The 27,750-nt window shown below is 45.8% G+C and overlaps 12 protein-coding genes across 12 annotated transcripts; 7 read left to right on the top strand and 5 right to left on the bottom strand.

The window, feature by feature from the left end:
* Positions 1 to 513: 513 nt before the first annotated feature.
* On the top strand, positions 514 to 1,560 carry TRIVIDRAFT_126760 (uncharacterized protein; the record flags this gene model as incomplete). Its single annotated transcript, XM_014098962.1, has 2 exons — positions 514 to 889; positions 1,088 to 1,560. Coding segments are annotated over 2 exons (849 nt in total), but the record flags the coding sequence as incomplete, so codon positions are not given.
* A 601-nt stretch (positions 1,561 to 2,161) lies between these two features.
* TRIVIDRAFT_181076 (uncharacterized protein) lies at positions 2,162 to 3,664 on the top strand (the record flags this gene model as incomplete). Its single annotated transcript, XM_014098961.1, has 3 exons — positions 2,162 to 2,823; positions 2,887 to 3,282; positions 3,344 to 3,664. 3 exons carry the CDS (start codon positions 2,352 to 2,354, stop codon positions 3,556 to 3,558), a joined length of 1,083 nt encoding a protein of 360 aa, XP_013954436.1.
* A 955-nt stretch (positions 3,665 to 4,619) lies between these two features.
* TRIVIDRAFT_223962 (uncharacterized protein) lies at positions 4,620 to 7,723 on the top strand (the record flags this gene model as incomplete). The annotated part of the gene is made up of 5 exons (XM_014098960.1): positions 4,620 to 4,777; positions 4,837 to 4,861; positions 4,981 to 4,998; positions 5,065 to 7,604; positions 7,660 to 7,723. The coding sequence occupies 5 exons, from the start codon at positions 4,620 to 4,622 to the stop codon at positions 7,721 to 7,723; spliced, it is 2,805 nt and encodes a 934-aa protein (XP_013954435.1).
* A 523-nt stretch (positions 7,724 to 8,246) lies between these two features.
* Positions 8,247 to 9,661, bottom strand: TRIVIDRAFT_58777 (uncharacterized protein; the record flags this gene model as incomplete). The annotated part of the gene is made up of 4 exons (XM_014098959.1): positions 8,247 to 8,766; positions 8,839 to 9,211; positions 9,277 to 9,550; positions 9,602 to 9,661. 4 exons carry the CDS (start codon positions 9,659 to 9,661, stop codon positions 8,247 to 8,249), a joined length of 1,227 nt encoding a protein of 408 aa, XP_013954434.1.
* A 456-nt stretch (positions 9,662 to 10,117) lies between these two features.
* Positions 10,118 to 13,293, bottom strand: TRIVIDRAFT_48510 (uncharacterized protein; the record flags this gene model as incomplete). Its single annotated transcript, XM_014098958.1, has 2 exons — positions 10,118 to 12,949; positions 13,012 to 13,293. The coding sequence occupies 2 exons, from the start codon at positions 13,291 to 13,293 to the stop codon at positions 10,118 to 10,120; spliced, it is 3,114 nt and encodes a 1,037-aa protein (XP_013954433.1).
* Positions 13,294 to 14,214: 921 nt separating this feature from the next.
* On the top strand, positions 14,215 to 15,204 carry TRIVIDRAFT_155005 (uncharacterized protein; the record flags this gene model as incomplete). Its single annotated transcript, XM_014098957.1, has 3 exons — positions 14,215 to 14,403; positions 14,528 to 14,684; positions 14,741 to 15,204. 3 exons carry the CDS (start codon positions 14,215 to 14,217, stop codon positions 15,202 to 15,204), a joined length of 810 nt encoding a protein of 269 aa, XP_013954432.1.
* A 12-nt stretch (positions 15,205 to 15,216) lies between these two features.
* TRIVIDRAFT_77541 (uncharacterized protein) lies at positions 15,217 to 15,938 on the bottom strand (the record flags this gene model as incomplete). Its single annotated transcript, XM_014098956.1, has 3 exons — positions 15,217 to 15,651; positions 15,709 to 15,792; positions 15,859 to 15,938. The coding sequence occupies 3 exons, from the start codon at positions 15,867 to 15,869 to the stop codon at positions 15,513 to 15,515; spliced, it is 234 nt and encodes a 77-aa protein (XP_013954431.1).
* Positions 15,939 to 16,455: 517 nt separating this feature from the next.
* Positions 16,456 to 17,411, top strand: TRIVIDRAFT_77544 (uncharacterized protein; the record flags this gene model as incomplete). The annotated part of the gene is made up of 3 exons (XM_014098955.1): positions 16,456 to 17,032; positions 17,087 to 17,191; positions 17,262 to 17,411. 3 exons carry the CDS (start codon positions 16,524 to 16,526, stop codon positions 17,326 to 17,328), a joined length of 681 nt encoding a protein of 226 aa, XP_013954430.1.
* A 308-nt stretch (positions 17,412 to 17,719) lies between these two features.
* On the top strand, positions 17,720 to 20,719 carry TRIVIDRAFT_48473 (uncharacterized protein; the record flags this gene model as incomplete). The annotated part of the gene is made up of 3 exons (XM_014098954.1): positions 17,720 to 17,752; positions 17,805 to 17,901; positions 17,964 to 20,719. The coding sequence occupies 3 exons, from the start codon at positions 17,720 to 17,722 to the stop codon at positions 20,717 to 20,719; spliced, it is 2,886 nt and encodes a 961-aa protein (XP_013954429.1).
* A 702-nt stretch (positions 20,720 to 21,421) lies between these two features.
* On the top strand, positions 21,422 to 23,446 carry TRIVIDRAFT_223956 (uncharacterized protein; the record flags this gene model as incomplete). The annotated part of the gene is made up of 9 exons (XM_014098953.1): positions 21,422 to 21,484; positions 21,536 to 21,614; positions 21,653 to 21,729; positions 21,817 to 21,894; positions 21,946 to 22,061; positions 22,135 to 22,372; positions 22,425 to 22,484; positions 22,542 to 22,642; positions 22,693 to 23,446. 9 exons carry the CDS (start codon positions 21,422 to 21,424, stop codon positions 23,444 to 23,446), a joined length of 1,566 nt encoding a protein of 521 aa, XP_013954428.1.
* Positions 23,447 to 23,664: 218 nt separating this feature from the next.
* TRIVIDRAFT_128970 (uncharacterized protein) lies at positions 23,665 to 24,549 on the bottom strand (the record flags this gene model as incomplete). The annotated part of the gene is made up of 2 exons (XM_014098952.1): positions 23,665 to 23,899; positions 23,960 to 24,549. Coding segments are annotated over 2 exons (825 nt in total), but the record flags the coding sequence as incomplete, so codon positions are not given.
* A 341-nt stretch (positions 24,550 to 24,890) lies between these two features.
* TRIVIDRAFT_216360 (uncharacterized protein) lies at positions 24,891 to 26,308 on the bottom strand (the record flags this gene model as incomplete). The annotated part of the gene is made up of 6 exons (XM_014098951.1): positions 24,891 to 25,032; positions 25,100 to 25,231; positions 25,294 to 25,891; positions 25,951 to 26,033; positions 26,092 to 26,173; positions 26,233 to 26,308. The coding sequence occupies 6 exons, from the start codon at positions 26,262 to 26,264 to the stop codon at positions 25,000 to 25,002; spliced, it is 960 nt and encodes a 319-aa protein (XP_013954426.1).
* Between the last annotated feature and the right edge of the window lie 1,442 nt (positions 26,309 to 27,750).

Raw genomic sequence — 27,750 nt, 5'->3', positions numbered from 1 at the left:
GTAGAGGCCACGAACAGCGACTGAGTCTTGCCACAGCCGCACGAGTCTGATGCAAAGGCTTTGTCAACCTCGAGAGCTACCCTCGATCCTTTGGTCGTCGCCATGGCCGACCGCAATGCTCCGGGAGTGTCATCGCCGCACCAACCTTCCTCCTCCGCAGCGCCCCTGGCTGGGACCACGGGCTCTGGATCCGTCCGGTCGCGCAATCGCCGTCCCCCCAACCATGGCAGCAGCGAGACTATAACAAGAAACCATGGCCTTCTGGCACAGAGGGCTCAGACTGCCAAAGGGAGAGAGGGGACATCTGGTTTGGGGCAGGTGCTTGGAGATTCCTGGGCCCAGAGCTGGTCATCAGTCCAGGGATTCGCATCCTCTCTCCTCTCCGTAGCAGAGAACCCAAGCGACATGCCTCGGCCTCGATCAGACGCCCAATCCGAACAAAGCTTTGCTTCTTCGCTTTGGAATCGAATCCCACCAAGCATCGGCGGCAACGCCAGCAAGAGCCCTAACCTGGGGAGCTCTCCCATTCTGCGAAGCCAAAGGGCAGCCAACCAAGTGGCGGCTGGATCGTCGGACCAGCGAGAATCTGCGCTGAAAACCGCCAAGAAAGCCAGCGTTTTGGAAAACAGCCAAGGCCCGAGTGGAGGGTTGGACGTCACGGGGAAGTATAAACGTCGAAATTCTGACGAAATTACCTCAGAGAACTCACAGCCGGAGGAGTACCTAGTATACATCCACAAAGTTCTGCCTATCGACACATATGCTGGAATTATTCTCCGATATAAGTGCATGGAAGATGCGTTTAGGAAAGCGAATGGCCTCTGGTCCAGGGACAGTATCCAGGTTCGGAAATGGGTCATTATTCCAGTCGATGCCTGCGAAGTACGAGGTCGTCCTTGCGACCCTCCATCAGGCAATCAAAATCAGAGTACCACGGATTTCTTCGAAACAGCAGCAGCAGGATCAATGGCGCCACAGACTACACCCAGTGGCTACTCCAAGCTATCCAGTGAAAGGGCTACGCAGGAAGATGAGAATGCAGAAAAAGAGACAATGCCGTGGTCGCACGTCAGATGGGTCAAGATAGACTCACTGCCTGAGCCGGTGGAAATTGGGCGTATTGCACGCCAGAAAATGGGATACTTCCCACCACGGAGGAAAAAGGCCGTTTCTTTTTCGTCGACGCCGCGACAGAGCCTTGATACCACGGAGCAAATAGAGCAGCCATTATCCAGGAGACAGAGCTCAGTGGGCGATCAACCACCATCGTTGGGCAGGGGTGAATCTTTTCGCAGCCATGGAGATGGCGATGGGCCGGATATGAGACCAGCATGGATGCGACGCTCTGGTGGTGTCGGCTCTTTGAGCAGGAATATCCGCGCCCCTGGTCCGGACAAAGATTACTTGAATTCGTGGGCCAAGAAACACTTCCCCGGCCTGAATATTGACGACCTGCCATCCATGTCGGTGATGGGGTCAGAGATGGCGCGATTCGGGTTTGATCATGAAGCTGCCGGGATCGTTGAAGGCACCATTCAAGAGGGGGGAGATGCAGAGTCACCTTTTAATCAAAATAACGGCTTAGACAAAGCTGCGGCCGCAGTTGAGACCTGGCTTCGAACTGCGTGGTCGAAACGCTCCATGGCTCCTTTAATTCCACGACAAAGGAGCACAGCCGGACAAGATTTGGGAGACCTGATAGAGCTAACGCCTACACCTGGTGCCGAGGGCACGCCACGCCTTGATATGTTTGATTCACAAATACCATCGCCATTCCTTGGAAGTATAGCGGATGCCGATTCTAGCATAAAGCGATCAGGATAGAATTTGATTACACAACATCATTGGTTTATGCCCGGTTATGGAGTATTCTGCATATGTGCATATTTAAAAAGCTAGAAGTTATTTATTGTCATACGAAACTGCGCGCTGTTTATGGTTTCAACAAGCACTCTTGAACCCGATCTTATTCAGATTTTATGACCATCTATCAACTTGCCTGCCTACTTGAGCCATACATCATCTCTGGCGTGTAAGCAGATCTCACTGGAGGCATTGCACTATACCCTTTCTAGGTAAGCAGAGAAGTGCTTGCAGTATAGGTATACACTGTGCGCTACAAGAACCAACAGCACTAACAAGTCGCCTAAAACAATCCACTAGTACAGGCTTGTACAGTATCAATCAATACAGCTACCTACAACATTCAACATCTCTAGATCAACGTTGATCAACCGCGCGTTGGTCAATCAAGAGCCTCACGTTTTTTTTTTTTTTGGAAGAAAATCTCAGAGTCCACCAGTTCGTAGCTGATATTAAGTGAAGCCAATTTATAGACTAAAGCAGGAATAATGCGCGATCGGCCAGCGGCGGCGAATAAGGTGACAAAGAAGTCGCGAAATGGACCTCGCGGCGCAAACGCGAAAGCGAGGTCCGCAAAGCGAGCCAGAAAATTCCAAAGCGAATTGAATGATATGACCGCATCCCCCGGCTCAAGCATCGCATCCGAAGTAGATGATGAAGCCAGGTCTTTGGATCAGTCCAAGTCAACCAAACAAGCACGAGGCCGACCCAAAGCATCCAAGGACCGAGACAATATAAACAGTTCCACGGTTCAGGCAAACGATAATGGAGATGCTGATGACACGAGTGGCGTTGAAGATCAAGATTCGAATGGAGACGATGTTCGGCGACAACTCTCCGAATTAAAGAAGAAATATTCGAAATTAGAAGCAAGGTTTCAGGAGCTTCAGGAGCTAGGTGTGAAGAAGGCAGAACAAAACTTCGAGCTACTCAAGGCGCAAGCCGATGAAAATACAAGAGGTGAAATAGCGCTAGATCTACAATTGCAAATATCAACACATTGCGGGCTAACATGTGCGATAGTGGCCAATGAGTTGATCGCGCAACTCAAGGAAGAGATAGCCGAGCAATCCAAATCTATCCAGCGAGCAGAGAAGGTGCAGGTACAGCTAGGCCAGAGCGAGACTGAGGCAGACACTTTGCGCACCCAATTAGCACAGGCGAACCAATCACTGTCGCAGGCCAAATCCGAGACGAAGACGCTTTACACAAAACTGGCGGCGAGTAGGCATATTGAACCAAACAATAAAGGATCAGCAACTGGGAATCGGGCGGCGGTTGCGGAAAAGGAAAACAAACAGGTCGCCCAGCAAGTCAAAGAAGACTTGTTCGCTGATCTGACAGGCCTCATCGTCAGAGATGTGCGTCGCATTGACAAGGAAGACGTCTTCGACTGCATACAGACTGGGCGCAACGGAAGTAGGTCAACACCACGTTGTATTACAGCCAAGGGGGCAAGGCTAACGAATTTGTCCAATAGCTCTCCACTTCAAGCTTGCGTTGGAGGATATGGATTCAGCCGACAGTTACGAAGACGTACAATTCGCATACCGTCCGCAGCTGGACGCCAGCCGCGATGGCGATTTGATAGAGGTTCTTCCTGACTATCTCACCGAAGAGATCACATTCCCTCGAAATCAGGCGTCCAAATTCTATGCCAGAGTAATAAAATCATTAATGGATCGTTTGGATTAGGATTGTATGATGAAAATAGAAATAGAATCACGGCAGCCGAGCATTGTGATTAGTGGAAGCATGCGCCGAGTATGCAGATATATTCATAACAGTTGGAAATTGACTGTATTTGTATATGCCCTACAGTGATACTGAAGTAAGCATGTGAGAGCAAGAGAGAGGTCGCGTATAAGTTCTACCACTGCCATGGGGGAATTAGTCAACTGCCGGCATAGCTCGCGGGGAAGCGTAATCACATGTGGGAAAGAAAATTTGGTTAGAAACGCGAAGAGAGAAAAAAAATTAAACAAGAAAATACAAACTTTTCAGCGGTTGATATACGAGTATATTCCTATTCCCTCAAGGGATTATTATTAGTATCTTCTCCAGCTACATTTATGGTGGTGCCATGTATTGTTGCCTGCCGTGCCGCATTCTGTTATACGCGCCACAAAACAGTAAATGTACCGATAAGTAGATTGCCCTGGCTAAGCCGTGGAGGTTGACAGACTAGTACAAAGGTAGCGCAGCACGATACTGTAGGTAGTGCTTGGAAAATCGGCCGAGGCAGCGCGCTTCACGTTTTACCAAGATTGAAGTGCTGGATGCCGCTGATCAGCTTCCTAATCTCAACATTTGGATGAAGCCATCTCGAATCTGCCGACACACACGTTTACCCTGCGCGCCAGAGTTGGAAAGGATCTAGGACCGACCGTATCCGGCTCAGGCACCAAGAGTAACGAGTAACGAAACGGGTGTGGCCTCGCCGAGCTGCTAACGGAGTTGAACCAAGGTTGTAACATGCCTGCGTTCGCTCTGCCGGTTTGACCCTATTGTCCGATCGTCGAGCAACCCGTAGCCCCCTTTGCCGGTTCTCGTCTCCAAAACACTTCTCTTCTCCTGGTTGTGTATGCGCTTGGAGCTTGGATGCCTTGACCCGGCGCCCATTTGCGTAGCTAAGCTTGAACTCGACCTCGCGCCGGGGAGGAGGTTGTTCGCCTCCTCCTGCCATCACCCCTCTCTGTCCATCTGACAATCCCTCGATCTCTCGAATCCCGCCGACCAGCGACCACACCCGCATCATGGACGTCGAAATGCCTTCTGGCGACAGCACGTCGCACGCGAGTCCGCAGCAATCGCAACCGCAATCCAAGTCCTCTCCGCTGCCCTCAGCTGCCGCGAGCGCCGCCGCCGCCGCTGCCGCCGCCGGAGCGGCCGCCAACCAGATGAGCTTTAGGAGGTATGATAGCTGTGATTCGGTGATAACGGCAGGTTTCTAACCCGCGCGGTGTTTTCTAGGCAACGAGCGTCACGGGCATGCGAGGTATGTATCGTCTTGCAGGTCGCATAATCATCACTTCTCCATGAGCCGAGGCATCCCAGCGGGTCCGCTGACCACTTGGCTTTTGGCATTCTACTGGACTCATGCTAACCATTCGATAGACATGTCACGCTCGAAAAGTACGTTTGACAAGGCTTGCGCTATTCTCCATGGGTGCTCTTGCATGCTAACCCGATGGCCTCCAGGTTCGATGCGACGCAGCTAGTCTGGGGGTGCCATGTACCAACTGCGTCGCCTTTCAGATAGAATGCCGCATCCCAACGCCGAAACGCAAGAAGACCCAGGCCACTGGGACGCAAGCAGGCAAGGATTCCGATAGGTGTGTTCCCGTGTCAAGCTTCGCTGCTCTCTATTCATGCTCTCCTCATGCTGACCCCATTGTGTCTTTCTTCTCTAGCGACCGCGGCGAGACTACTGATGATCCGTCACGGCAGACCCCTCACAGCTCTACCGCTGCCTCGTACTCTCCAAGAGCTTCGGCCCCTACTGTGTCGCACACTGCTGATGGGACGCCTCCCACATCTCTTACAGAAGCTCAGGCTAGGAAAGAGGAGGTTGACAATGGTACATATCTGAACTTGGTGATGAAGCCGAAATTCACACGAGCCCCCATTACTGAGGCTGGCCGCGTTGCATACCTCGGCGAATCATCGAATCTTACTCTGCTCGTCCACGATCGCCAAGGTTCTGCGGATGTCGTTCACTATCCGTTGCCCGAGAACGTGAGGGGTTCGCGAGCCAGGCTGACCGAGCTCGATAATGTTGAGATCGATATCCTTCACCAACGGGGCGCCTTTCTGCTGCCTCCACGGTCACTATGTGACGAGCTGATTGACGCTTACTTCCAATGGGTTCATCCCATTGTCCCGGTCATAAACCGGACTCGCTTCATGCGACAATATCGGGATCCTAAGAACCCGCCGTCGCTGCTCCTCCTCCAGGCTGTCCTTCTGGCCGGCTCTAGAGTCTGCCAAAACGCCCAGCTCATGGACGCAAATGGCTCAACTACTCCGGCTGCCCTGACTTTCTACAAACGGGCCAAGGCTCTATATGATGCCAACTACGAAGACGACCGCGTCACTATTGTACAGTCCCTCCTTCTGATGGGATGGTACTGGGAGGGGCCTGAGGATGTCACCAAAAACGTCTTCTACTGGAGCCGGGTCGCGACCATTGTTGCACAAGGCTCGGGTATGCACCGATCTGTCGAGCGGTCGCAGCTGAGCAAGTCCGATAAGCGGCTCTGGAAGCGCATTTGGTGGACGCTGTTTACGCGCGATCGATCAGTTGCCGTTGCTCTTGGTCGTCCAGTTCACATCAATCTCGATGACTCGGATGTTGAGATGCTGACTGAAGATGATTTCATCGAAGATGAATCTGACCGAGGCAGCGAGTACCCGCCAGACCCCATCCATGTGCAATTTTTCCTGCAATACGTCAAACTCTGTGAAATCATGGGGCTTGTTCTCTCGCAGCAGTACTCGGTTGCCTCTAAGGGAAGGCAGCGGAATGCCATCGACCTTACTCACAGCGACATGGCCTTGGCTGATTGGCTTCAAAACTGCCCCAAGATTGTCTACTGGGAAATGCCTCGCCATCATTTCTGGTCTGCGCTTCTCCATTCCAACTACTATACAACCCTGTGTCTCTTGCACCGGGCCCATATGCCGCCAAGCGGCTCGCCTCGATTCCCCAACGATACTCCATACCCGTCAAGAAACATTGCCTTCCAAGCGGCGGCTATGATTACGTCCATAGTCGAGAACCTGGCGGCGCATAACCAGCTTCGGTATTGCCCGGCCTTCATAGTGTATAGCCTTTTCTCCGCCCTCATCATGCACGTCTATCAAATGCGTTCCCCCGTGCCATCTATACAACAGGTGACGCAGGACAGGATGCGCAGCTGCATGCAGGCAATGAAGGAGGTCTCTCGCGTCTGGCTCGTGGGAAAGATGGTCTATACCCTGTTTGAATCCATCCTTGGCAACAAGGTGCTGGAAGAGCGGCTGCAAAAAGCGGGAGGGAAGCGACATCGTAAGATGCAGCAGACTGTTGCCCAGCTCGAGCAGCTCAATAGGCAAGACGCATCCAAGCGGAAATACGATGACATGGCTATCGACTTTACGAGCAATACCCCGACTCCACAAGAGTCGTACGAAAGATCCAGGCCGCAAACTCCCAGTGCTACCAAGAGTGAGAACAATGTCGGCCAGCGCTCCTCCGCAGCGTCTCCAACTGTTCGCCAGACTGGCACAGATACCTTCATGGGCGGCACCAACTCTCGCCCCCAGACAAGACCTGCAACACCATTCAACCCTTCATTTTCCGTCCCGGCAACGCCACCAGACTTGTACTTGGTTACGCGCAACTCGCCAAACATCTCGCAATCTCTGTGGGAGAACTTCCAGCCTGATCAGCTTTTCCCTGAAAGTTCAAGCATGCCGGTGTTCCCCAGTCTCTCGCCTCCACAGACACACCAGACTCTGGATCAGAGTGCGCTAAATCAAATCCCTGGAGGCGGCATAGCGGCGAGTATGCAGACCAATCAGTTCAGAGGTTCCGGCCAAGGGGCCGGCATCGTGCCGATGGCTGGGTTCCAGGGGCAATCCAACTTGTGGCAGTCTGGCTTCGATGGCGGACTGCAAGACGGCCAAAGCCCCGATAGCTGGAGCACAAGCTCTGCGCAGGGACAGCCTGCGCCGACAACACTCAATGTAGAAGATTGGTAAGTTTTTGTGACGGGAGAGCGTTGCTTGTATTTGCAGCTAATGATGCGGCAGGTTTCAATTCTTTGGCATCAATGGAGATATGAGCAGTATAAATCTAGACATACCCTTGAGCTAGAGAGTCGTCCCACGGTGGCGCTCTATTGGGTTGTTTAGGCTACTTACAGTCTTCAGATATGACGGTAGGCAAACTGGACTGTGTGCTTGTCTCGATGGAAGCGTGTTTAAGAGGCAGGACAGTACGTGATTTATCGAAGCGGTTTTTGAGGACGACTTTGATGTGAAACTAAGGCTTGGCTCTCTATACGTTTGGTTCCTCATGTATTCACCATCTGTAATAACAAAATATTTCGCGTGGCCGACGCTCTACGTTATCAGATACACCAGCAGCCTGGGTGAAGTTCTCGTGGACACGTATATTAACCGTAATTTATATTGTATATCCTTAAAGTTCCACCAGGGCGCTATATCACTGTTTGATCAATATCAGAGGTGTGGGGAAGATTATCTTGAGATCGTGATAGGAGTTCCGCGACGTATACGCTAGCCGACATGAAATATTACTCCGGCAACTAAGAGCAAAAAAGGCAGGGAAATAAAAGAAAGGGCTGTTACTCCAGGCCGTGGAGTAGCCTCGAGGTCTAATCCTGGGGCTCAATAAACGTTTCGTCAATTTCTCCGTACGCATCAGTCGCTGGTATATGGTTAGACCCCTTTTGACGTTGCTGAAGCACATCTATCAAATATTGATCACCTGGATGTTTGACAAAGTCATCAGTCCTGATTCCACGGAATTGGGCTGGATCAACTGGTCTCTTGGAGGGGCCATCGCGGCCGTGTTGTCGCATATACTCTCGCACAGGCGCCATGGCAGCATCGCGGCAGGCCTCTTTGATATCGCTCCCCGACATGCCGGCTGTGATTTTAGACACATGATCCAAGTCAAAGTTGTCAGCATCCACTTTGGCGTCCTTGAGAATCAGTTGCAAGATCCGGCGCCTTTGTTCCACATTCGGTAGCGTTATGGGGAACTTCTTGGGCATTCGTCGGAGAATCGCTTCGTCAATATCGTGCATGCGATTCGTGGCACCAAGCACGACGATCTGCGCCGGAATGCCAGAAGAATTACTTGATGTCAATCCGTCCCACAAAGTCATGAACCTTCAATCTTGTCAATATACAGTGTATAGAGGCAGCGGTATCGCCCGCTGAATGGTTGGTAAGGGTACTTACTCGGCTTTGACCATGCCGCTAGCCTCATGTTCGCCGCTCCTTCGCGTACCCAAAACGGCATCTATTTCGTCGATAAAAACAATAGCTGGTTGCATCTTGCGAGCCAAGGAGAAGACAGCTCGAACGATCTTGTTGGAGTCGCCGTACCACTTCTCGGTAAGTGTTGAAATATGGAGATTGATGAAGGACGCGCCGCTCTCTTTGGCCAATGCCTTTGCCAGCATCGTCTTGCCGCAGCCAGGTGGCCCATACAACAGAACTCCAGACGGTGCGGATAGCAATGAAGCGGCGTGCTGATAGAGATGTGGCATTGTCAACGGATATATGACGGATTCTTTCAATTCTTCGATAATCATATCCAGGCCACCAATGTCTATTCAAGTTTCACGTCGAATTAGTGGCGAATTCCCCCGACAACATCGAATAGCCAGGACTTACCATCAAAGCCGACATGTATATCATCGGGCGCGACCATTTCAAGCGCTATTAGGTTCTCATATTCATTTAAAACCAGCTCTTCGACTCGTGAGCCTCCTCGAGCCCCGTCTGCCCCATGGTCTCCAATGCCATCAATATGTCGTCTCCGACTTAAGCGATCAAGATGGGCTTTCGCCTGACGCTTCGCCTGTTCGTGCTTCTCTTTATCGGGGTCTACCAGATTGCTCAAGATCGGATTCAAAAACGTGCGAGCAACGTAGAGACCAGCTGTCATCTGGAGTATTTCATTAGTACATTGACGGATATGGATGCAAAGGTCTATTACCATGCCAGCAAACAGGACAATGTCCAGAGCGACATCTCCTAATTTTCGACGCTCGCCCATTCCGAGGATCCAGCGCAGCCACGAGGCTGTGCGGTTGGGCATTGGGAGAGGCTGATGAATTCGGGAGTTTTAACGGGAAGTACCTCGTGCCGAGGAGTATCGAAACGGTATGATGTAATTGTTTAGCATATGATTTAGGCTAAAGTAGACTAGCGTTGTATTTCAAAGAATATTAAGACTAATTGTATTAATAAATATCGAAATAATAGTATAATATTATTGTTTATTTAAATAATAATTTTATTCTATTATAAGCTATTGATTGTTTTATTCGTTAGTGTTTAATTATTATTGCGCTTTAATTTAATATCAAGAGAAAGCAAAATACTTAGATTTTAATATATATTGATATCTTACAATTATCTATATAATGTATATTAACTATAATGCATAAAGCGATAGTAGTTGAAGTAACGCTTGTTATATAAACATCTATACCACATTATTCAGTGTAAATTACTGCTTTTCTTCCAATTCATCCACATCTCCTTCCAAAAAAGTACCGAAATTCATTAATGACCATGGCTCCGAAGAAGAGTGAAGAATGACGAGCCATGCAGCCACTACATTAACCAAGTAATGAAGCATGTATGCATGTGAAACGCCGTAGATTGCAGCACAAAGCGCCGTGCCAAAAAGAAGCCCGCTGGTAATATGGCGAAATCCACTTGTTATTTGTGGAACCATCTTGCCTGTTGTCAAATTCTCCACCAGTAATATAAATGGCATTATAGACAAGACATTGTGATGGGAAGAAAATGGTGTGAGCCAGTGAACGGCAAGGTTACGAACCCAGACCGCTAATATAGGTAAGTTGATCGGGAGAACCCACATCATTAGCAGAAGAATAGAGTGTGAATAGTGATAATAATTGGAGTTAGCCGTTGAGGGTGTGACAACGTATATGCGAAGGGCGCGAACAACGGTAAGAATCTGTACAAGGCAAGCGACTAAGTACGCGAATTGGTACGGAATGAAAGTCGACACCAGAAATAATAGGATAATAGTTGAAATCACCCTTCGTCGAGGAGTAGATGGTGCAAACACCGGCGATGGGTTTAGCAAAAAATTGCCGTTGATCGTAGGTAATGCCGTAAACACGGCATATGCGACACCAAGGATTCTTGTCAAAGCAAGAAGAATATAATGCAGGACAGTACAGACGCCGATGCATACAATGCCGATAAAAGGCACAAGATAGATGAAGAAAGGGTCGTCGGTACCAATAAGAAGGTCGTTCTTATGAAAACTGATTTTCGAAGAGAGATTCGGATTTGCCTGGTTGCTGTCCACAAGCGCAGCGAGAAAAATCGTCACTCCGCTGGGGGATATAGACAATAGAGTTAGACAAGAAAGTAGAAGCGGAATTGACTGTCGCATAGACAGATCTAAGCTTTCGGAGAAGGAGATGAAGATGCCAGTCCTATCATAAACATTGAACTGCTTCCGAAGTACCAACGCAACGATGAGCAAAGGAAAAGCTGCAAAAACGGTACGATATCGCATATACAGCTTTCCGAGACTCCCCAATACATCCACGTAAAGGTCAACTTGTAGAGGCCCTTCACACGTCGGGTCAGACCAGATACCAAAAGCTAGGCCGTCAGCACCCGGCGGTGTTAATGGAGGCGGCATATATGGGGCGACACCATGGAAGCTGATTCCAGTCGCCTTAGCATTGACAAAATATTTGGACTCATAGGGCCTTTGAATATATTGGCGGATTAGTGGCGCAAACAGCTGTTGCCTTCTAGCACAATGCTGATTTTTTATCACCATATCATAAGCTATCAAGCTTGATTTGAGGGCCGGTATATTGATATCCATAGCGATGGGGCGACCAGCAGGCAGCCGGAATGATAGACCAAAGGTGAGAAGACGAGTGAGGCTGATGTCTTCCTTCTTTTGAAAGGAAGCGTGATCACTGAACTCCGCAACAGCAAAGCCATGACCGATTTTCGTTGCTCTGTCAATGACGGCAACAAACTGGTGATCAGAGAGATATTCAGCGTCATATTGTAGATACGAAAAGGGATATATCTGGGGTTCTCCGTCAAGGTAGAAAGGGGTCTGAATATTCGCCGTTGATGCTGGAAGAAGGACCGTGTCAGACGCAGCATCCTTACATGCTAGTCTCGTCGGCGTAGTACCGTTCCTCGATAGATCTATCATGGAGGAAAAGATCGAATTGGTACTCATGTGTTGAAAGGGGGAAACGCTGCACAAGAGGACTTGCAATTGGTTGCTGTCGATAGGTGCGCTAAGTTGAGCATCAGTCAATAAAGTAAAGCGTTTTGGCTCAGGAGATCCATGAGGTGGCACGGGAAGGAGATAAGCCTTCGGCGTACCCTCAGAACCCAACTGTGAGAGAATTAGCCGGCCTCCGGTTGGCACTACTGTACTAGACGAGTCGTCCAAGGTAAGGAGGGTTGTCGGTTCATTCAGAGATAGAGTCTTCTCAGCAATCGTTTCCAGACCAGTCAAAAGTCGCTTCTTAAAGACTCTCATCCTTTGTGCTCGGGGTTTCGTTTGAGAGGCGCGATGAACGTCAATGATACTATACAAAGTTTCGGCCAGAACTTTTCGAAATTGATCGCACCACAGAATGGCTTGATGATCCATGCTTGTCCATACCGTTGGTATTCCCGAGGTAAAAACAGTGAATCCATGGGTTTCGGGCACAAGTGATTCGATACTAGCGTAATCGGACGGCACGACAGTATCTAGGTTTCCACCAGCGATAGATACCAGAGTGACATGCCATAACGGATTGTTGCTGGCCCATTTTTGGGTATACGCACGCCGCCAATAGTCATTGATTTCATCATAGATCTGAACGATCCGGCCGTCGAATGTAACCGGAGGACGCGCATGCGGTGCTGACATAGTGATGATGGTATTAATCGAATTCTCCTGGTAGTTTGGTTGAACCAGCATTGCCCTTGCGACAACTCCTCCCATTGAATGTCCAAGGATTAGGACGGATGTAGGATCGGGGAGGTGCGAATCTCGAGATGCTCTTTGTGGTTCAGAGTATAGCGAAAGGATGTATCGGACGGCTTCGTTGAGATATTCGGCTTGGTCAAGCAAGGTCTGGCCGTGGAAGGCAGTGATGTCTTCATTGAAGTCGACTGTGAAGAAGTCAAGAGTCCTTATGCCAGAATCTAGCTGGTGACTGTCGTGCTGAAGATAATCATGGAAGTAATTGGCAGTCTCTGCAGCAATGGGTCGGACTTGTTTATAACTTCCGGCATTGCCTGGGATGAAGAGAACCGGAATTCCGCGCAACTTGTTGCCATGGTGTGAGCTTTGATGTACCTATTTTCCGAGTAGGGGGATATGAAACCAACCTGACCGCCATCAATACCCTGCTCGCGATAGAGATATAGAGAGTATTTGCTTGCAAAACGGGTGTGTTCAGTATCGAATTCGGAGAAATGAATGTAGGAAGGTCGCATATACGACATTCGACATCCTTTGGGCTCAATTTGGCGAGTCGTGAGAGACCGAAAGATAGCGACCAAGAGGCCAACACCAGCCGTAGCAACAAAAAAGGACAGGACCGACATGAACCAAATGCTGCGATTGCGCGCCCCCGAGCTGGCTAGGGGGGGCTGTTTGGTCGTGGTCATACTGGGCGACGAAGCAGGGAGCGATAGTGGTGAAAAGGATGCGACTGCTGCATGGCTGGAAGGGTGCTGGTGGCCATTCGCCTGATTCGAATAGACGCCGTTGAGTTGCCTTGGAGCCGATGGTTGACGGGATATTAAGCCATTGAGGCGGTGTTCTGACTCGGCATCTGGGTTTTGCAGCTCGAGGGAGGTTTTACCACCGACATCAACAGACGACGAGCGCCTCTTCATGGGAAAGGTCGAAGAGAGACCTTTGGTGAGGCCGAAGCTGTGAGTGGCTATGGGTTGCTACGGCCAGAATAAGGTGATAGCACTTTGGGAAAAAGTAATGAAATTAAAGCAGAAAGTCACACGGCCGAATGCGACCCATTCCGCCGTCATCTGGTCCAATTAGAGTGAGCACAGCGAGGCGCAGAGCGCTAAGTGGATAAAATCGCGGGAAAGCAGCTAGATAGAGTTGGGGGAGCATTTCGCGTCATTTTAGAAATTCGACATGCACACTAATGTAGAGAGAGGTTGGGTAAAGATCTAACCCAATATGTTTTATAAAAAAAAAAAAAAAAAGAGAGAGAGAGAGAGATAATAACATTTTCTAATGAAGAAAGTTTTAATATAATTTCTCAATATTATTATGCATAAGCTCAATTCATTTTTAATAATCATTATTATCTAGATGCTGATTATAGATAATACAATACACGTGGAAGACTGGTGGCAATTTAAACTGTGAAACACATGTCCGCAAAGTGCAAGGTTGCTACTAAATGCGGTTAAGCTAGGTACTACTACTAATCGCACCTACATCATATCTGACTATCATCAATCCGATTAGACGCCCATGTCTGCCAGCATACGATACGGAGTAATACACCACGAAACAAAATATCCCATGTCGAAGCTACGCGGATTTTCACCACGCCAATGCCTATCTGTATAGAGTGCCGCTATCCTGTCAAAACTCTGTGGACACAATATTCCGGAGCCGATGACAAGTCCAATGGGCACTTGATCCGTCTCACTGTCTGCCGAAAATGTGGTCATTTCTGTGATAAATATGTAGAGCACGACTTTGTTGTGCTCTTCATCGACCTGGTCCTCATTAAACCTCAGGTCTATCGCCACTTGCTGCACAATACCTTGATGCGAGATGGCGATCGCTTCGACGTACGTTGACCAAGCCACCCCCTCCCTCGCCAGCTTGATTAGTACGACGGTATGCTCATATTCTTGGCAGCCTTCCATCATTCGTTTGGGCGTGTTACTTCTGCTGTTTGATGTCTACTTGACATGGGCGCGAATAGAGAAGCAAACCATACCGTCGTCAACACCCGGCGAGAGTAAATTAGGGCCGCTGGCGGAACAGCCGATTGTGATCCAGTACATGTTCTTTCGTCGGTACTCTGCATCTTCATCTTTGTTACACCGTCCACTAACATCGCTGCCGTAGTGGTTCTTTGCGCCTTGTCCACCATCGCTTTCCATTTGAGCATCCGATTTTTTACCTCGTCCCACTTCTCGCCGCTGAATATCACAGGACTGATGCCACGGTATAACCGCCCGAACTCGGTATCGACAGCCTTACTTGTCTCATCCTCGACCAAATTATTTCCAATATTGATGGTCATCTGGGAATATGATGTGCCCGCTGCCGCGAGGTCCCTAGGTTGGGCTGTCGTAGCAAATAATGTAGAAGCCCTGCGGATTCTGCTTGACTGCAAATACTATGTAGCCTGCTTCTTGGCAATTGCCGGCGCATCTGTACGTTGGGCTGTGGGCCAGCTGATATTGATCTCTGCTGGGCTGGGCGATGTAGACTCCATCGGTGATAGCAGCGTTGCTGCAGATGGCAAAGCTCTTTGGGCCTTAATGAAGTACATTAGGGATTGGGCTGGCCGTTTAGCTGTAGGATAGGATAGAGTGATCCTCGACAACCAAATCAATGTATTAATCAGACCAGCGTTACATATACCATGTTGCTATCTTATGGTAACAGCGTAAACACCGGCCTGTTTTATGAATCCCGATGCCTCAACAGGTAGATTGGTCTAAAGCCACGTCGGCACCTCTTTGTACACTAATAATGATGGCTTGCAGGACAAGAAGGCAACTCCCAGTGAGAAACTCGATAGCAATACAAGATGATGTGAATGAAGTAAAACCCCTAACGCCAATCTGCCCGATACGCCCGAAGCTGCGCTTGCCGTAGCCAGCAATCAACTCTAATTACTGTGTCCCAGGAATTCCTCTCGCAGATCGCTTCGTCTTGGTGCAATCAGTGGATGGAGTTGGGCGAGGAAGGTGATTAGCCACATGAGATAGCAGCTGACGATAGCCAAAATCAGAGATGACCGCCATAAACTATCAAACACAGGTTATTAGCCAGGTAGAATTCGAGATGGGGTGTGAAAGACTGACACTTGATTCTCGCCTTTGGGGGACAAGAACCAGGCCGCTGCGCTCAACGCAACGATGACCAGGAGGCCGATGAAAATGGAATATCTGTAGACGAATAACGTATCATTGTGTCAGCCCAGTTTCTTTTGCGCCATCACCAATAACTCTCACCCTTGAGCCATTTTGCTGAATTGCGATCGCAGGGTAGATTGCTGTGTTGACGAAGGACGAGTGGCACTGCAACTGACGAGCTACAGGTTCGAAGCTGCACCCCAGAACGCTCCTAAGGATATTATGAGCCTAGATCACGCACTGCATTTCTAGACGCCGATCGAGTCGCGTCATCCGGTGGGTCCGAAATAGAGACGCTAGCCAATATTTTAATGATAAATAAGTATTTAATCAGAGATAAAAGGTTTTATAAAATATATTTAAATATATTTTGTATTAATTATATATTAAAAAATATTAAATATTAACTTACAATAATATGGGTGTGTAAAATAGTATAATATTTTGGATCTGCTTTTAAAAAGAAAAATAAAGACATTATAAATATACTATTTTAACATATAATAAATATTTAGCCTTCTCTTTCTCATTATCCTACCCTATTTTCGTTTACAGGGGTTCATAGTCACGTTTAACTACATGTACTTGTACTTGTAATAATATGCCGCTACTCCGTCCAGTTCCGGCGTCGAGTGAATATTGTGGGTCTACTCTACGACCAGCTAGATTTACACTCAAACTTCTCCCCGCGGTTCGATAGGATAGCGAAACCAAAGTTCAATTGCGTATTGCCTCACATTGGCTCACAATTGACATTCGCCAAAATGCGGCCGACATTTCGAGCCCTCGCCAGCTATCTGGAGCCCGGTACTCCTACCGGACTCACAGGACTATGGACTCACAAAACACCCCGGTCAACTCTGTTATACCTGTATAGCACAACACTTAACAGGCTGCAATCCATACCCGAATCATCTCTCTACCGCCAATCTGTCGAGGCGACGACCAAGCATCGCATGGGTCTAGTCGAGAAAATTGTCCCCCCCGGATATGAGGAGTGGACTGTGAAGGCCAAGGAGCTGATGCGAAAATATCCCCACCAATTTGAGGCTGCCAGTGATCGAGTCGATGGTAGTGGTGCTAGGACCTTCAAGTTTGGCACTCGCGTCTTTGTCGTTGGAATTGAGCATGATGCGGGAGATGTTCGGTCGCAAGAATGGAATGGCGAGAGTCAGGTGGGCAGCAACGATCCGATCATTGACGCCGCGGAACATGAAAACATCAACGACGAAAAGCTGCAGTGGGAGGATGAGCCCCAGCTTACGGCTGAACAGTGAGCCTACTGCCATGTTTCAAACATTTGTCAGGCAGCTAACAATTGAAACAGGGTCAAGGAGCTTGAGCAGCAACTAGGTGCCGGTCTCATTGAAGAGGTCATTCAGGTGGCGGAGGGCGAGTTACAGCTAATTGAGACCATGGAACAGGCGCAAGTGTAAGTCGTTTCGAAGGCAACGCCTCTTTTTGACATGCAGAGTACTTGTTGTTGCTAACGCTGGTTCTAGCTGGGATAATCTCGATGAAAAGCCAGCTCAAGGGCAATGGACATATTTTGAGCGACAGTCGTCATGAGATTCGGAGCTATATACTTTATAGGTTCTTTATAAATAATTTAAAAATACAATACAATACTTACTATGCTGCTATTGCTAATTACCTTATATATCCCTTTAAAGCTTTATGTTATTATTGGTATTGTTTCGACTTTTTGTGTTATTTAAAAACTACACCTTTATAATATGTATAATATATATAATTTCATCAAATATGTTTAATAGTTGCCTAAAGTTATGTCAAATAGTGTTTGTATTAAATATTTGCTATTGTGGATACTACTATGTAAGCTATTAGTAGAATGTATGAAGGCGCTAGCCCGTATTTATACTGTGCTGTCATTCACGGTGCTTCTCTGTGTTAACCTTCTACATCTCCCAGGCGCTCAAACTTGCATCTGCTGGAATTTATGGCCACTATCAAACAAATCGATGGCCGTAGCGTAAGTCTTTCATGAGCTTTATGGAAACACTCAGCTAATATTTGGCCATTAGGTCCATCAAATCCAATCGGGCCAGGTCATTGTTGACCTATGTTCTGTTGTCAAAGAGCTAGTCGAAAACAGCGTTGATTCTGGGGCAACGATCATAGGTTGGTGTGCTAAATAGCTGCAGAAATATCTAGCCGTGTCTCTCGACTGACCTGTAGTGAAGACGTTCGTTTCAAAAACCAAGGCCTCGATTCAATTGAGGTTCAAGACAATGGATCCGGTATCTCGCCTGCCAACTATAGCTCTGTTGCTCTTAAGCATTACACGTCAAAGCTTTCTTCCTATTCTGACATAGAGTCGCTGCAAACCTTTGGCTTTCGTGGCGAGGCTTTAGCATCCCTATGCGCCTTGTCAATTCTAACAGTGACGACCTGCCTAGAACAAGAATCTCCCAAAGGCTCCAGATTAACGTTTCACCAGTCAGGAGAGCTGGATAGCACAACCGTCGTTGCAGCCCAGCGAGGAACTACTGTCACAGTGGAAAATCTATTCCATAATTTACCTGTCCGACGCCGAGAACTTGACCGTAATATTAAGAGGGAATGGCACAAGGTCATTGCTCTACTTAACCAGTATGCGTGCATCCAGACGAACGTGAAATTCTCCGTATCTCAACAACCTACGAAAGGGAAACGAATATTACTCTTTTCCACCAAAGGCAACCCGACCACTCGTGACAACATTATCAATATCTTCGGCGCAAAAACTCTAACTGCTTTGATACCTCTCGATCTTCACTTGGAGCTTAAGCCCTCCGGTACCCGCTCTGACGTGCGAATTGGCGACAAATTAGGACCCAATAGTCATGACGTTCGTATCGTGGGCCACATCTCGAAACCTGCCCATGGGGAAGGCAGACAGACCCCGGATCGACAGATGTTTTTTGTCAACGGTCGACCCTGTTCGCTACCTCAACTGGCCAAAGCGTTCAACGAAGTTTATCGATCATATAATAACTCGCAATCACCTTTCATTTTCGCCGATGTCCAGCTAGATACTATGCTATACGATGTAAACGTCAGCCCTGATAAGCGATCTATTCTACTGCATGACCAAAACAACCTCCTGGATACTCTTCGTTCCTCCTTGTCTCAGTTGTTTGATACCCATGAAGACAGTATCTCAATTGCCACATCAACTCAAAATGTGAAAGCACAGTCTTCTTATAGTAAATTTACTAAGCCTGGACAACTCCCTCGACTTTTGGGCGAGTCAGCGTATAAATCCTATACCACCACCGCGGTAGAACACAGTCCCAGTTATGAAGATAACAAATCCAGTTCTACGACAGACACCGAAGAGCCAGAGCCGGACGATGAGATTCCTCAGGCATCGCGATCCATGAAGACAAGGCCACAGTGTAATACGAAAGAGAAACTGCACCTACATAACGGTATCGAATCAGTGGTCAGGAGAGATATATCATCTTCTCCAGAGAAACCAGCCCCAGAGCCTACTCATCTAAAGACTGTCTTGGTAGACCACTCCCCTCGACCTAAAGCTTCATCGGCTACATCCAACATCAATACCGTCATAAACCAGCCCCAGAGATCTCATGGTCCTAATTTCAAAATCCACCCAGAAATTTCTGACTCCACCAGTCCCGTTGCTTCTGATATTTCTGTAGAGGATCAAGGCAGCCAAGAGTTACACGCGGTAGTAACTCCTCTACGAGAGGTCACTAGCCTGGCCAAAGCTACAGATGTGGAGGGCAAAGCCAGATCTCTCGAGCCTGAAAAATTGCATTCCACATTACCAGAACCCGGCGAAGCAAAGGAACTTCTTCCTTCAGAAATTTCTAGATTAGATACCGAATCTATCATTCAACAACCTTCGCCGACACGGAGAAATCGCAGAGCTATGGATAATAATATTTCTAGGCAATCTCGGGATGACAAGCAGTCTCTTGAAACAGAGCCTGACTCTCAACACCTCAAGTCTACACTCGTAACAACAGATGGCGGTTCTCCGATGAATACCGCCAATGCAGGAGCTCTTTCCGTAGAATCTCGAATACAGCCCTCCAAACCCGCGCGGCGAAAAGACATCACAACGGGCTATATACAAAGCTTACATGTGGAGAAAGGAAAGCTCCGACTACTACATAATAAGCGTCCTCGTCTTCGTACCTCCCAGCCTGGTTCTACGTCGCATAATGCTTCTTCTGTAGAGCGAATTGATGCCAGCGATGCAGAATCTAGGCTCCCTCTTATCATTTCAAAGGGTGACTTTTCAAAAATGAGAATCATCGGCCAGTTCAATCTTGGGTTTATCATCGCTGTTAAGCCTGCCAGCCGCCTAGGCTCTGGTGTCGAAGGAAAATATGATGAGCTTTTCATCATCGACCAGCATGCGTCTGATGAGAAGTATAATTATGAAAAACTTCAAAACACCACTGAGATTCAATCTCAACGTCTTGTGCATCCTAAGAGACTTCAGCTGACAGCTCTAGAAGAGGAGATAATACTAGAGAATGCAACGGCTCTAAATGCAAACGGGTTCAAAGTAAACATTGATACAACAGGACGCTTTTCTGTGGGGTCGCGATGCCAGTTGACTTCATTGCCCTTGAGCCGTGAAGTCACTTTCAAACTGGATGACTTGGAAGAATTGATATCTCTTTTGGGCGATAAATCGGCCGAGTCTTCGTATATCCCCCGCCCTTCCAAGGTTCAAAAGATGTTTGCTATGAGGGCATGTCGAAGCAGCATTATGATTGGCAAGGCCATGACAAAAAGCCAGATGCATTCTCTTGTTAACCACATGGGGGAGCTGGATAAGCCTTGGAATTGCCCTCATGGACGGCCAACAATACGACACTTGAGTCGACTGCAGGCATGGAGTGGAGTAGGATGGGAGCGTGATCTGCAAACTGATTCAATTACGGCCTGGCACGATTATATGGGAGAAGCAAACTGACGATCATTTACACGTAAATCATTGGATAGATCCATGTCGCCATATACATATGTACACTCAAATATATAGGAAGCAGGTCTGTGCCTGTTTACTGTCCAAGATATCGTGGGCAGTTGACGATTAGTAGCCAGACTTATGTATACACGCAGCTTTTTTTTTTTCTTTTTTTCTATGATGCCCATTGTATTCATCTCTGTGTGATGTCTTTACCTCAAGCATCAAAGACTCAGGTGGATGAAGTAGCCCATGGAGAGGGCTCTGTCGGTGTATTAAGATTGATATTCAAAGGAATACACAAGCGTTGTATATCTCAAACACACCCTTGGTCTCGTTGAAAGAGCATTGTGTAGCTTAGACACATTTACTTGATCGCATCCGCAGGCGGTGGCCGCTCGCTAGAAACTATGATCCGCATTGAGGCTACAGTGACTCTCCATATCCCAACCATGTGTCAATCTATACATGTGTGATATCGCAATGGTAATTTATTTGGGCGGATTGCAGTAATTCCATAATTCCAGTGCGTTTTGCCGACTCTCTCGAAACCAAAGTCGCGATCTCACCTCACTTGCTGTTAACCACATTGCTGACAAAAGTTGTGGGGCGGAAGATATCTAGCCAACGCTTCACTGCTTCAACTCAGACTGAAATTGTGCCATACCACTCTCGTTCTAACGGCATTGTATGAAAGCACAAGGCGGGATGGCTAGCATCGACGATGTAAACTTTGAGCTCCCCAAACTACGCACCTCCTTCTCTCTAGAGGTGAGTATCAGCCACCCATACTCGCACCGCTCATAGCTAACACATCCGCAGAATGACACCAGGTTCCTCGGTAGTGATGATAATATTGCAGGCAAGCATCCAATTCTGCTACCGGAGCTGTACTTTGCCCGTGAATGATGAACTGCTAACCGCCCAAGCAATGGATAGAATTCTTTGATGTCAAATTCTGCCCTTACCAGCCTCTAGATCATGAACCTGTCTTTGCCGCTATCAGCAAGAAGCATGTAAGCTCCCCGGAAATATAATCACACACTCGCATCGCTCATCAACCGGCAATGCAACACCATCAGTTTCCTAACGCAGCGAATTAGGTTGTTATCTGCCGACTCACAAAAGATACAGGTGATGTCAATCCCTGTCATGTAATCAATGTCATAAGAGACGATGATGTAAGTGACTTGCCCTCCACCATAAGGTGAACTTGACTAAACAACTCATAGGATGAGGCTGCCAGTTGTTGCTGTACTTGGACTATGGATGCCGTAAATGGCAGGCCCTATATCTGCATTGGAGGCGTTGATGCCAAAGTCAAGATATACGACGTAGTTGATGGCCGGTTGGTTGAGGTAGGCACAATGACTGTCAGGACGTGAGAGATTGGACATGGACTGAATGTTTTCATTTTATAGTGCTTTGTCGGCCATGGCGGGGTTCGTTTTCTCTCAACTCTTCACCTTCGGCCTCATGAACTCACCCGAAGCAAAGGACGTTAATGACTTAGCCACATCCCCTGTCAACCCGTACATCATCGCTTCAGCCTCCGACGACACAAGTGTACGGATATGGAGTGTTGAAGAAAAGCATAGGAGTCAACCATGCTTATGCATTCTCGCCGGAGAAGGCCACTCTTGGAATCTGCTCAGTGTGGTAAGATGCTTCACCTTCACCCTACCCCAAGGCTTCCACTGACGCTTCTTAGGCTTTCCACGAAACCGGCCGCTATCTTTTATCCGGTGGCCACGACCAGATCATAAATTTGGTATGAGGCTGATCTGTCCAACTCTACTGCAAAATACTAATACCTCTAATAATACAGTGGACTATTCCCGATCTCCCCAACGAGCCCATTGATACGCCTTTACAGGTCCATTATCCTCATTTCTCAACCTCAGCTGTGCACAGTGGCATTGTCGATTGGTAAGATCATCGAAAAGAGAAGTATATTAGCAGTACTAATATGTTTATAGCGTCTCATTTTATGGGGATCTCATCCTATCTAGAGCATGTCACGATAATGTGATTGTCTTGTGGAAGATCGAGGGATTCTCCTCGGACGACCCTCTACCACCCCAGAGTACTGCCCCCACGCCACAAAATGTGCTCCCAACAAATTATGAAGATCCCGGACGACTTACAAGGTCTGCTTTCGTTCCATTGACCTCCCCTCAGTGCCCCGTCCAATATACACGGTTATTGGCCTTCCACACTCCGAACTGTGGCCCTCAATTTTTCATGCGCTTCAAGCTCCATCATGTGCCCAACCAAAATCCGGTGCTTGCATTTTGCAATGCCGCGGGCAACATCTTTTTCTGGGATTTAAAGCGGCTGACTGCCCACCGTGATATCATGTCGACGCTGGCAAATCCTGTGGACAAAAGCAAACCAATACAGTTACCTAGCTGGCAGAAGCCCGTCATCCCCCGTTCAAAAGCAGACCCACCAAATAAACCTCGAGCAACCGGTAGTGAGCAGCAAGATTCGTCAACTCCAGTATATGTAAACCATGCGGATTCCCGGGAGTTCAGCCCAGAGACATTGGAATCATGGGCGACCAAGTATAGCATGGATGACACTCACGAGCCGCTACGGCACCATAAGATGGAGTCATCGTCGGCCAATTTTGTGGGCAGGCAGGCATCCTGGAGTCCTGGGGGAGATTGGTGTGTCGTAGTTGGGAGCTCAAACACGGCTTTATTGCTGCAGCGTTGGGCTCAGAAATAATGCCACGATATAAGAAGGGAGCAAATAAGGCAGCTGTCCCAAACGCATTATCTTACTGCCCATATTTGCATCCACAGATCTCCGGTTTCATATCTAACTCTTAGGCAGAAGGTAGATTTAAAATGCGAGACCTCTATAAATTAGCGACCTATGCCATGTCCAAAGACTTGACACAATGTATGGTGCTATGACCCTGACATGTTGTGATTTGATGAACTGAGATCAATGGAGAGGAGTGAGGTTATCTCCCTTAACTGCAGAAAGCTCTCGTTTTTGGCGTAAGGCAATTGATCCACCAGTTTCTCCATCCGTTGGTTGATATCTCGTAGACCAGCGAGGGAATGTTGGCAAACTGCTTCTCTTCGGCTCTTGACCCAGTCTTCTTTTGCCTCATCCTGCATCCCAGAGTCCGCGACTTCAAAATCAGATCGCCTACTAAGAGATACATTCGTACTTGGCAATAATAGTAGAAAATTATCCTGCGGTGCAGAGTCTCCAGGCTGAAGTCTCGACTCAGCCTCCAGATGGGCGATTGCTCTCAGATGCTCTGCGTAGATGGTGCTCAGCTCGCAGGTGAGTAGGGTCAACCAAAAGTCGACTGCTGAGAGCTTGTGTGGCGCTTTATGATCATATGCATACTGACGAATCAATATCTCAAAGTACGACTTGAACTCGCTCATGTTGGCAGAAAACCCCCATCGGGGTGCGATCTTTTGAATCCCATCTCCGGTAGCCGATAGTTGCTGATCAATCTCTTGCAGCTGCTCTCTCTGCCGCATAAGGATCTCCGACCCAATTGACCAAAGATGATGGAGGCGAATATCGATGGCTTGAGCGCGGGGCCGAAGCTGAAGAACGATTCCAAACGCTTTTGCTGCTTTTGCGATATCTCCTTGAGCCAGGAATTGCTCAGTCGCACGCAATAGTACATCCAGATGGCCTTTGCGATCATCATCCCGGAGCGTCGATTTCTGCTTTCCGTTCTCAGACCCAGATCGATATGTTCTATCTTGCTCCTCGGAATCTAGCCCACGGTGCGGAAATTGTTTCACAGATAATCTTGGGTTCTCATCTGGCTCCGAAATACCTGCCACAGCAAACTGGACATCGCTGCTTGATTGGTTAGAGCTGCGAAAATATTGAGCGCCGGATCTGCCTTGACCCCCGTATAAAGGCATTTCGAGATTCATGAATAACACTATTAGTTTGTCTCTTGTCTCTTTCTGCTTCTTTTTTCTCGTCTTTTGCCTGACTGTAGAGCCTTCTATTGTTTTTACGGTGATAGCAGTTAAATAAAGTTTGTGGAGAATTACAAATTTCACCGGGTACTAGAAAACCGCACGCCCCATCCCATAATTGAAGTTTATACTACAAATGAAAGTGAACTTCTTTCTCATATATGTTCAACGTCCTGTTACACCATATTATGTGGACTGGTCGTGTTCAGAAGCTTCAGAGCTACTGGGATAGGTATTTATATTATGCGTAACTCATCGAACTAAGGTTGAAAGTCCTACTTGCATTACATAACAACTAAACGCATTAGATATTCTTCAAGCCAAGTCACGATTTCTTCGGTAGCTGGCCTAGTAAACGCCCTCAATGTCAGCCAGCTCCTTATTATAGTGCTGAGAATTTGGAGGTGCTGCCTACTTCTTGCTCCGTTTGCAGGGTCTCGAGGACCGGGGCGAGTTCACTTAGAATCTCGTATGCCTTCTTATGATATTCCATTTGGGCAGCGACCAGTTCGGCAAGGTTACGAAGCGGTTCAGGGGTGTCCAGAACCTAAAAATGCCCGATCATTAGCTTCAGCAGCTCTACTAGCAATGTAGGGCATATAAACCTACGTTCTTCATAACGCCAACTGCTTCCTCCGTTTGTGTCACGAACTCGTCTTCTGCTTTCTCAATTTCTTCTTGAGCATCAGCGCTTAGCTCTGCTTCCTCTGGCCGATCAGCCCGAGCGTGACCACCAAGTTTAAAAGTCGTTCCCTTTACACGAGCCTTGACAGCATCGAGGGTCAATCTTGAGTTTTCCACATTCTTTCTAGCACGAGCCGCAAATGTAAGATTGGTATTAAGAGTCGTGTTCCATCCTGCTAGGAACCGACTTTGAATTTGGGAATCTTGAGCAAGGCGCGCATCGCCCACTCGTTCCATGGCAAGTGCATATTTCTCGAGAGCCGTCGCTAGAGGATCCTCACCAGCACCAGTGTGATGCTGGTGGAGGAGCTGGCTGCTGGATAAGCTCGCACGAGAGATGGCATGGTTGAAAGTCTTCGGTTGCGGCTTCGCGGATGCAGGAGCCACGAGAGCTGCTTGGGCCTCTGCAGTTGATGTAGCCGAAGATAGAAGGCTGACCTTCTCACTCACAGTTCGACCAAGATCTTGGAATGTCTCCTTGATATTGGGCGGGTAGTCATAGGCTTCATTGGTATATTGCGAACTGTCCAATTCTCCATATTAGCAACCTTGAGAGCTTCGAATTCAGTTTGAGCAACAGACGTCACCGCAAGCATCTTCTGGTGGGCTTGTTTCAGCGCATCGACCTTTTTTTCAAGGTCGATATAATCGGCAGGGAGCTGAGTCTGTGGCAACACACAATTAGTGCCACACTTCCATGCCCTGACGTGGCGAATCGCATACTCTATCATCTGCCTGACCTAACTGTTCCTTGGTAAACTGGAAGGTTCGTGACGCAAACGGAGTAATTTGCGCACCGAAATCGCTGCCGAAGTCGTAAGTATTAAGTATTGCTCAACAGCCATTTGATGAATGACGACTTACGAGATACCCTTGCTAAACTTGGAGAAATCCATCGTGAATGTTTTACTATAGCTTAGATACAAAGCGAGTGCGTATTTCAAAGGAGTGACATAGAATGAAGCTTCAGACAGGTTACACTTAGGGAACTAGTATCTGCGACATCTATTAACACTGTATAATAGTAACATAAAAATACAGAAACAGTATATATAGTAACATTTTAATATGCGAAAATTAAAAAAAAGGAAAATAATTTAAATAATTTAAAGGATATTATAAAAAATTAAAAGTATAAATCTAAAGTTTTCTTTTAATATAAAAGTTAAAATTAATATTATAATAATTAATTAAATAAAAAGTTATATATTAGTGTTTAAATTAAAATATAAAATTAATTTATAATTTAATATAATATATAATAATTACTAAATTTAAATTTTAAAAATATAATTTAATTTTTATATTATTAAATTATATTTTAATTATTATATATAATATAATTTAAATTATTATATTAATTTTAAGAATTAATTATTAAATATTATTTAAAAATATATATTATTATAATATTTTAAAACATTTAATAAATAAAATAGTTAAAATTATTAATATAATATTTTATAATTAAATTTAAAGTAAATATTTTATAATATTTAAAAATAATAATATAAAACTTTTAAGTATATATTATAATATTATAAAAATAATTAAAAATAATATAAATTTTTTTATTAATAATTATTAAATATTAATTATTTTAATTTTAATTTTTATTATAAAATATAAAATAAATTAAATAAAAAATAATAAAATAAATATTTTATTATTATAAAATTTAATTATAATTTTTTTAAAAAATAAAATAAAAAAAATAAAATAAAGTTTTATAATTATATATAAAATAATTATATTTTTATATTTTTATTATATTATATTTTTTATAAAATTAAATTTTAATATAATTAATTATAAAATAATTTTAATATAAATATATTATATTTATTATTAAATTAAAATATTTAAATTTAAAATTTAATATTTAATTTTATAATATATTAAAATAAATATTATTTTTATCTTTTATAAATTATTATTATAATTTTTATTTTATTTAATTTTTATAAATATTTAATATTATTATTTTTAAATATAAAAATTAAATTATTTAAAAAATTTAATATTAAAATAATTTTTATTAAATTTTTAATTATTAAATATTAATAAATTTAATAAATTTATATTTTTTTTATAAATAATTTAAAAATTTTTTTTATTTATTTTTAAAATTTTAAAAAAAAAATTATTATATTAATTATATTTTTATTATAATAATTATTATTTTTATTATAATTATAATTAATTATTTAGTATTTTTAATTATTTTTATTTATTTATATATTAAATTTTTAATTAATTATTAAATTATTTTTAATTATAAAAATATATTATTTTAATATTATATTATTTTATTAAATTTTGAAATTTTAAAATAAAATATATAATTTATTTCTCAAAAATTATTAATTTTTTTTATTATTT

This window comes from Trichoderma virens (assembly GCF_000170995.1).
Source record: "Trichoderma virens Gv29-8 chromosome Unknown TRIVIscaffold_80, whole genome shotgun sequence".
NCBI classification, from domain to species: domain Eukaryota; kingdom Fungi; phylum Ascomycota; class Sordariomycetes; order Hypocreales; family Hypocreaceae; genus Trichoderma; species Trichoderma virens.
The sequence above is the reverse complement of the archived record's forward strand: the minus strand, read 5'-3'. Positions and strand labels throughout refer to the sequence as shown.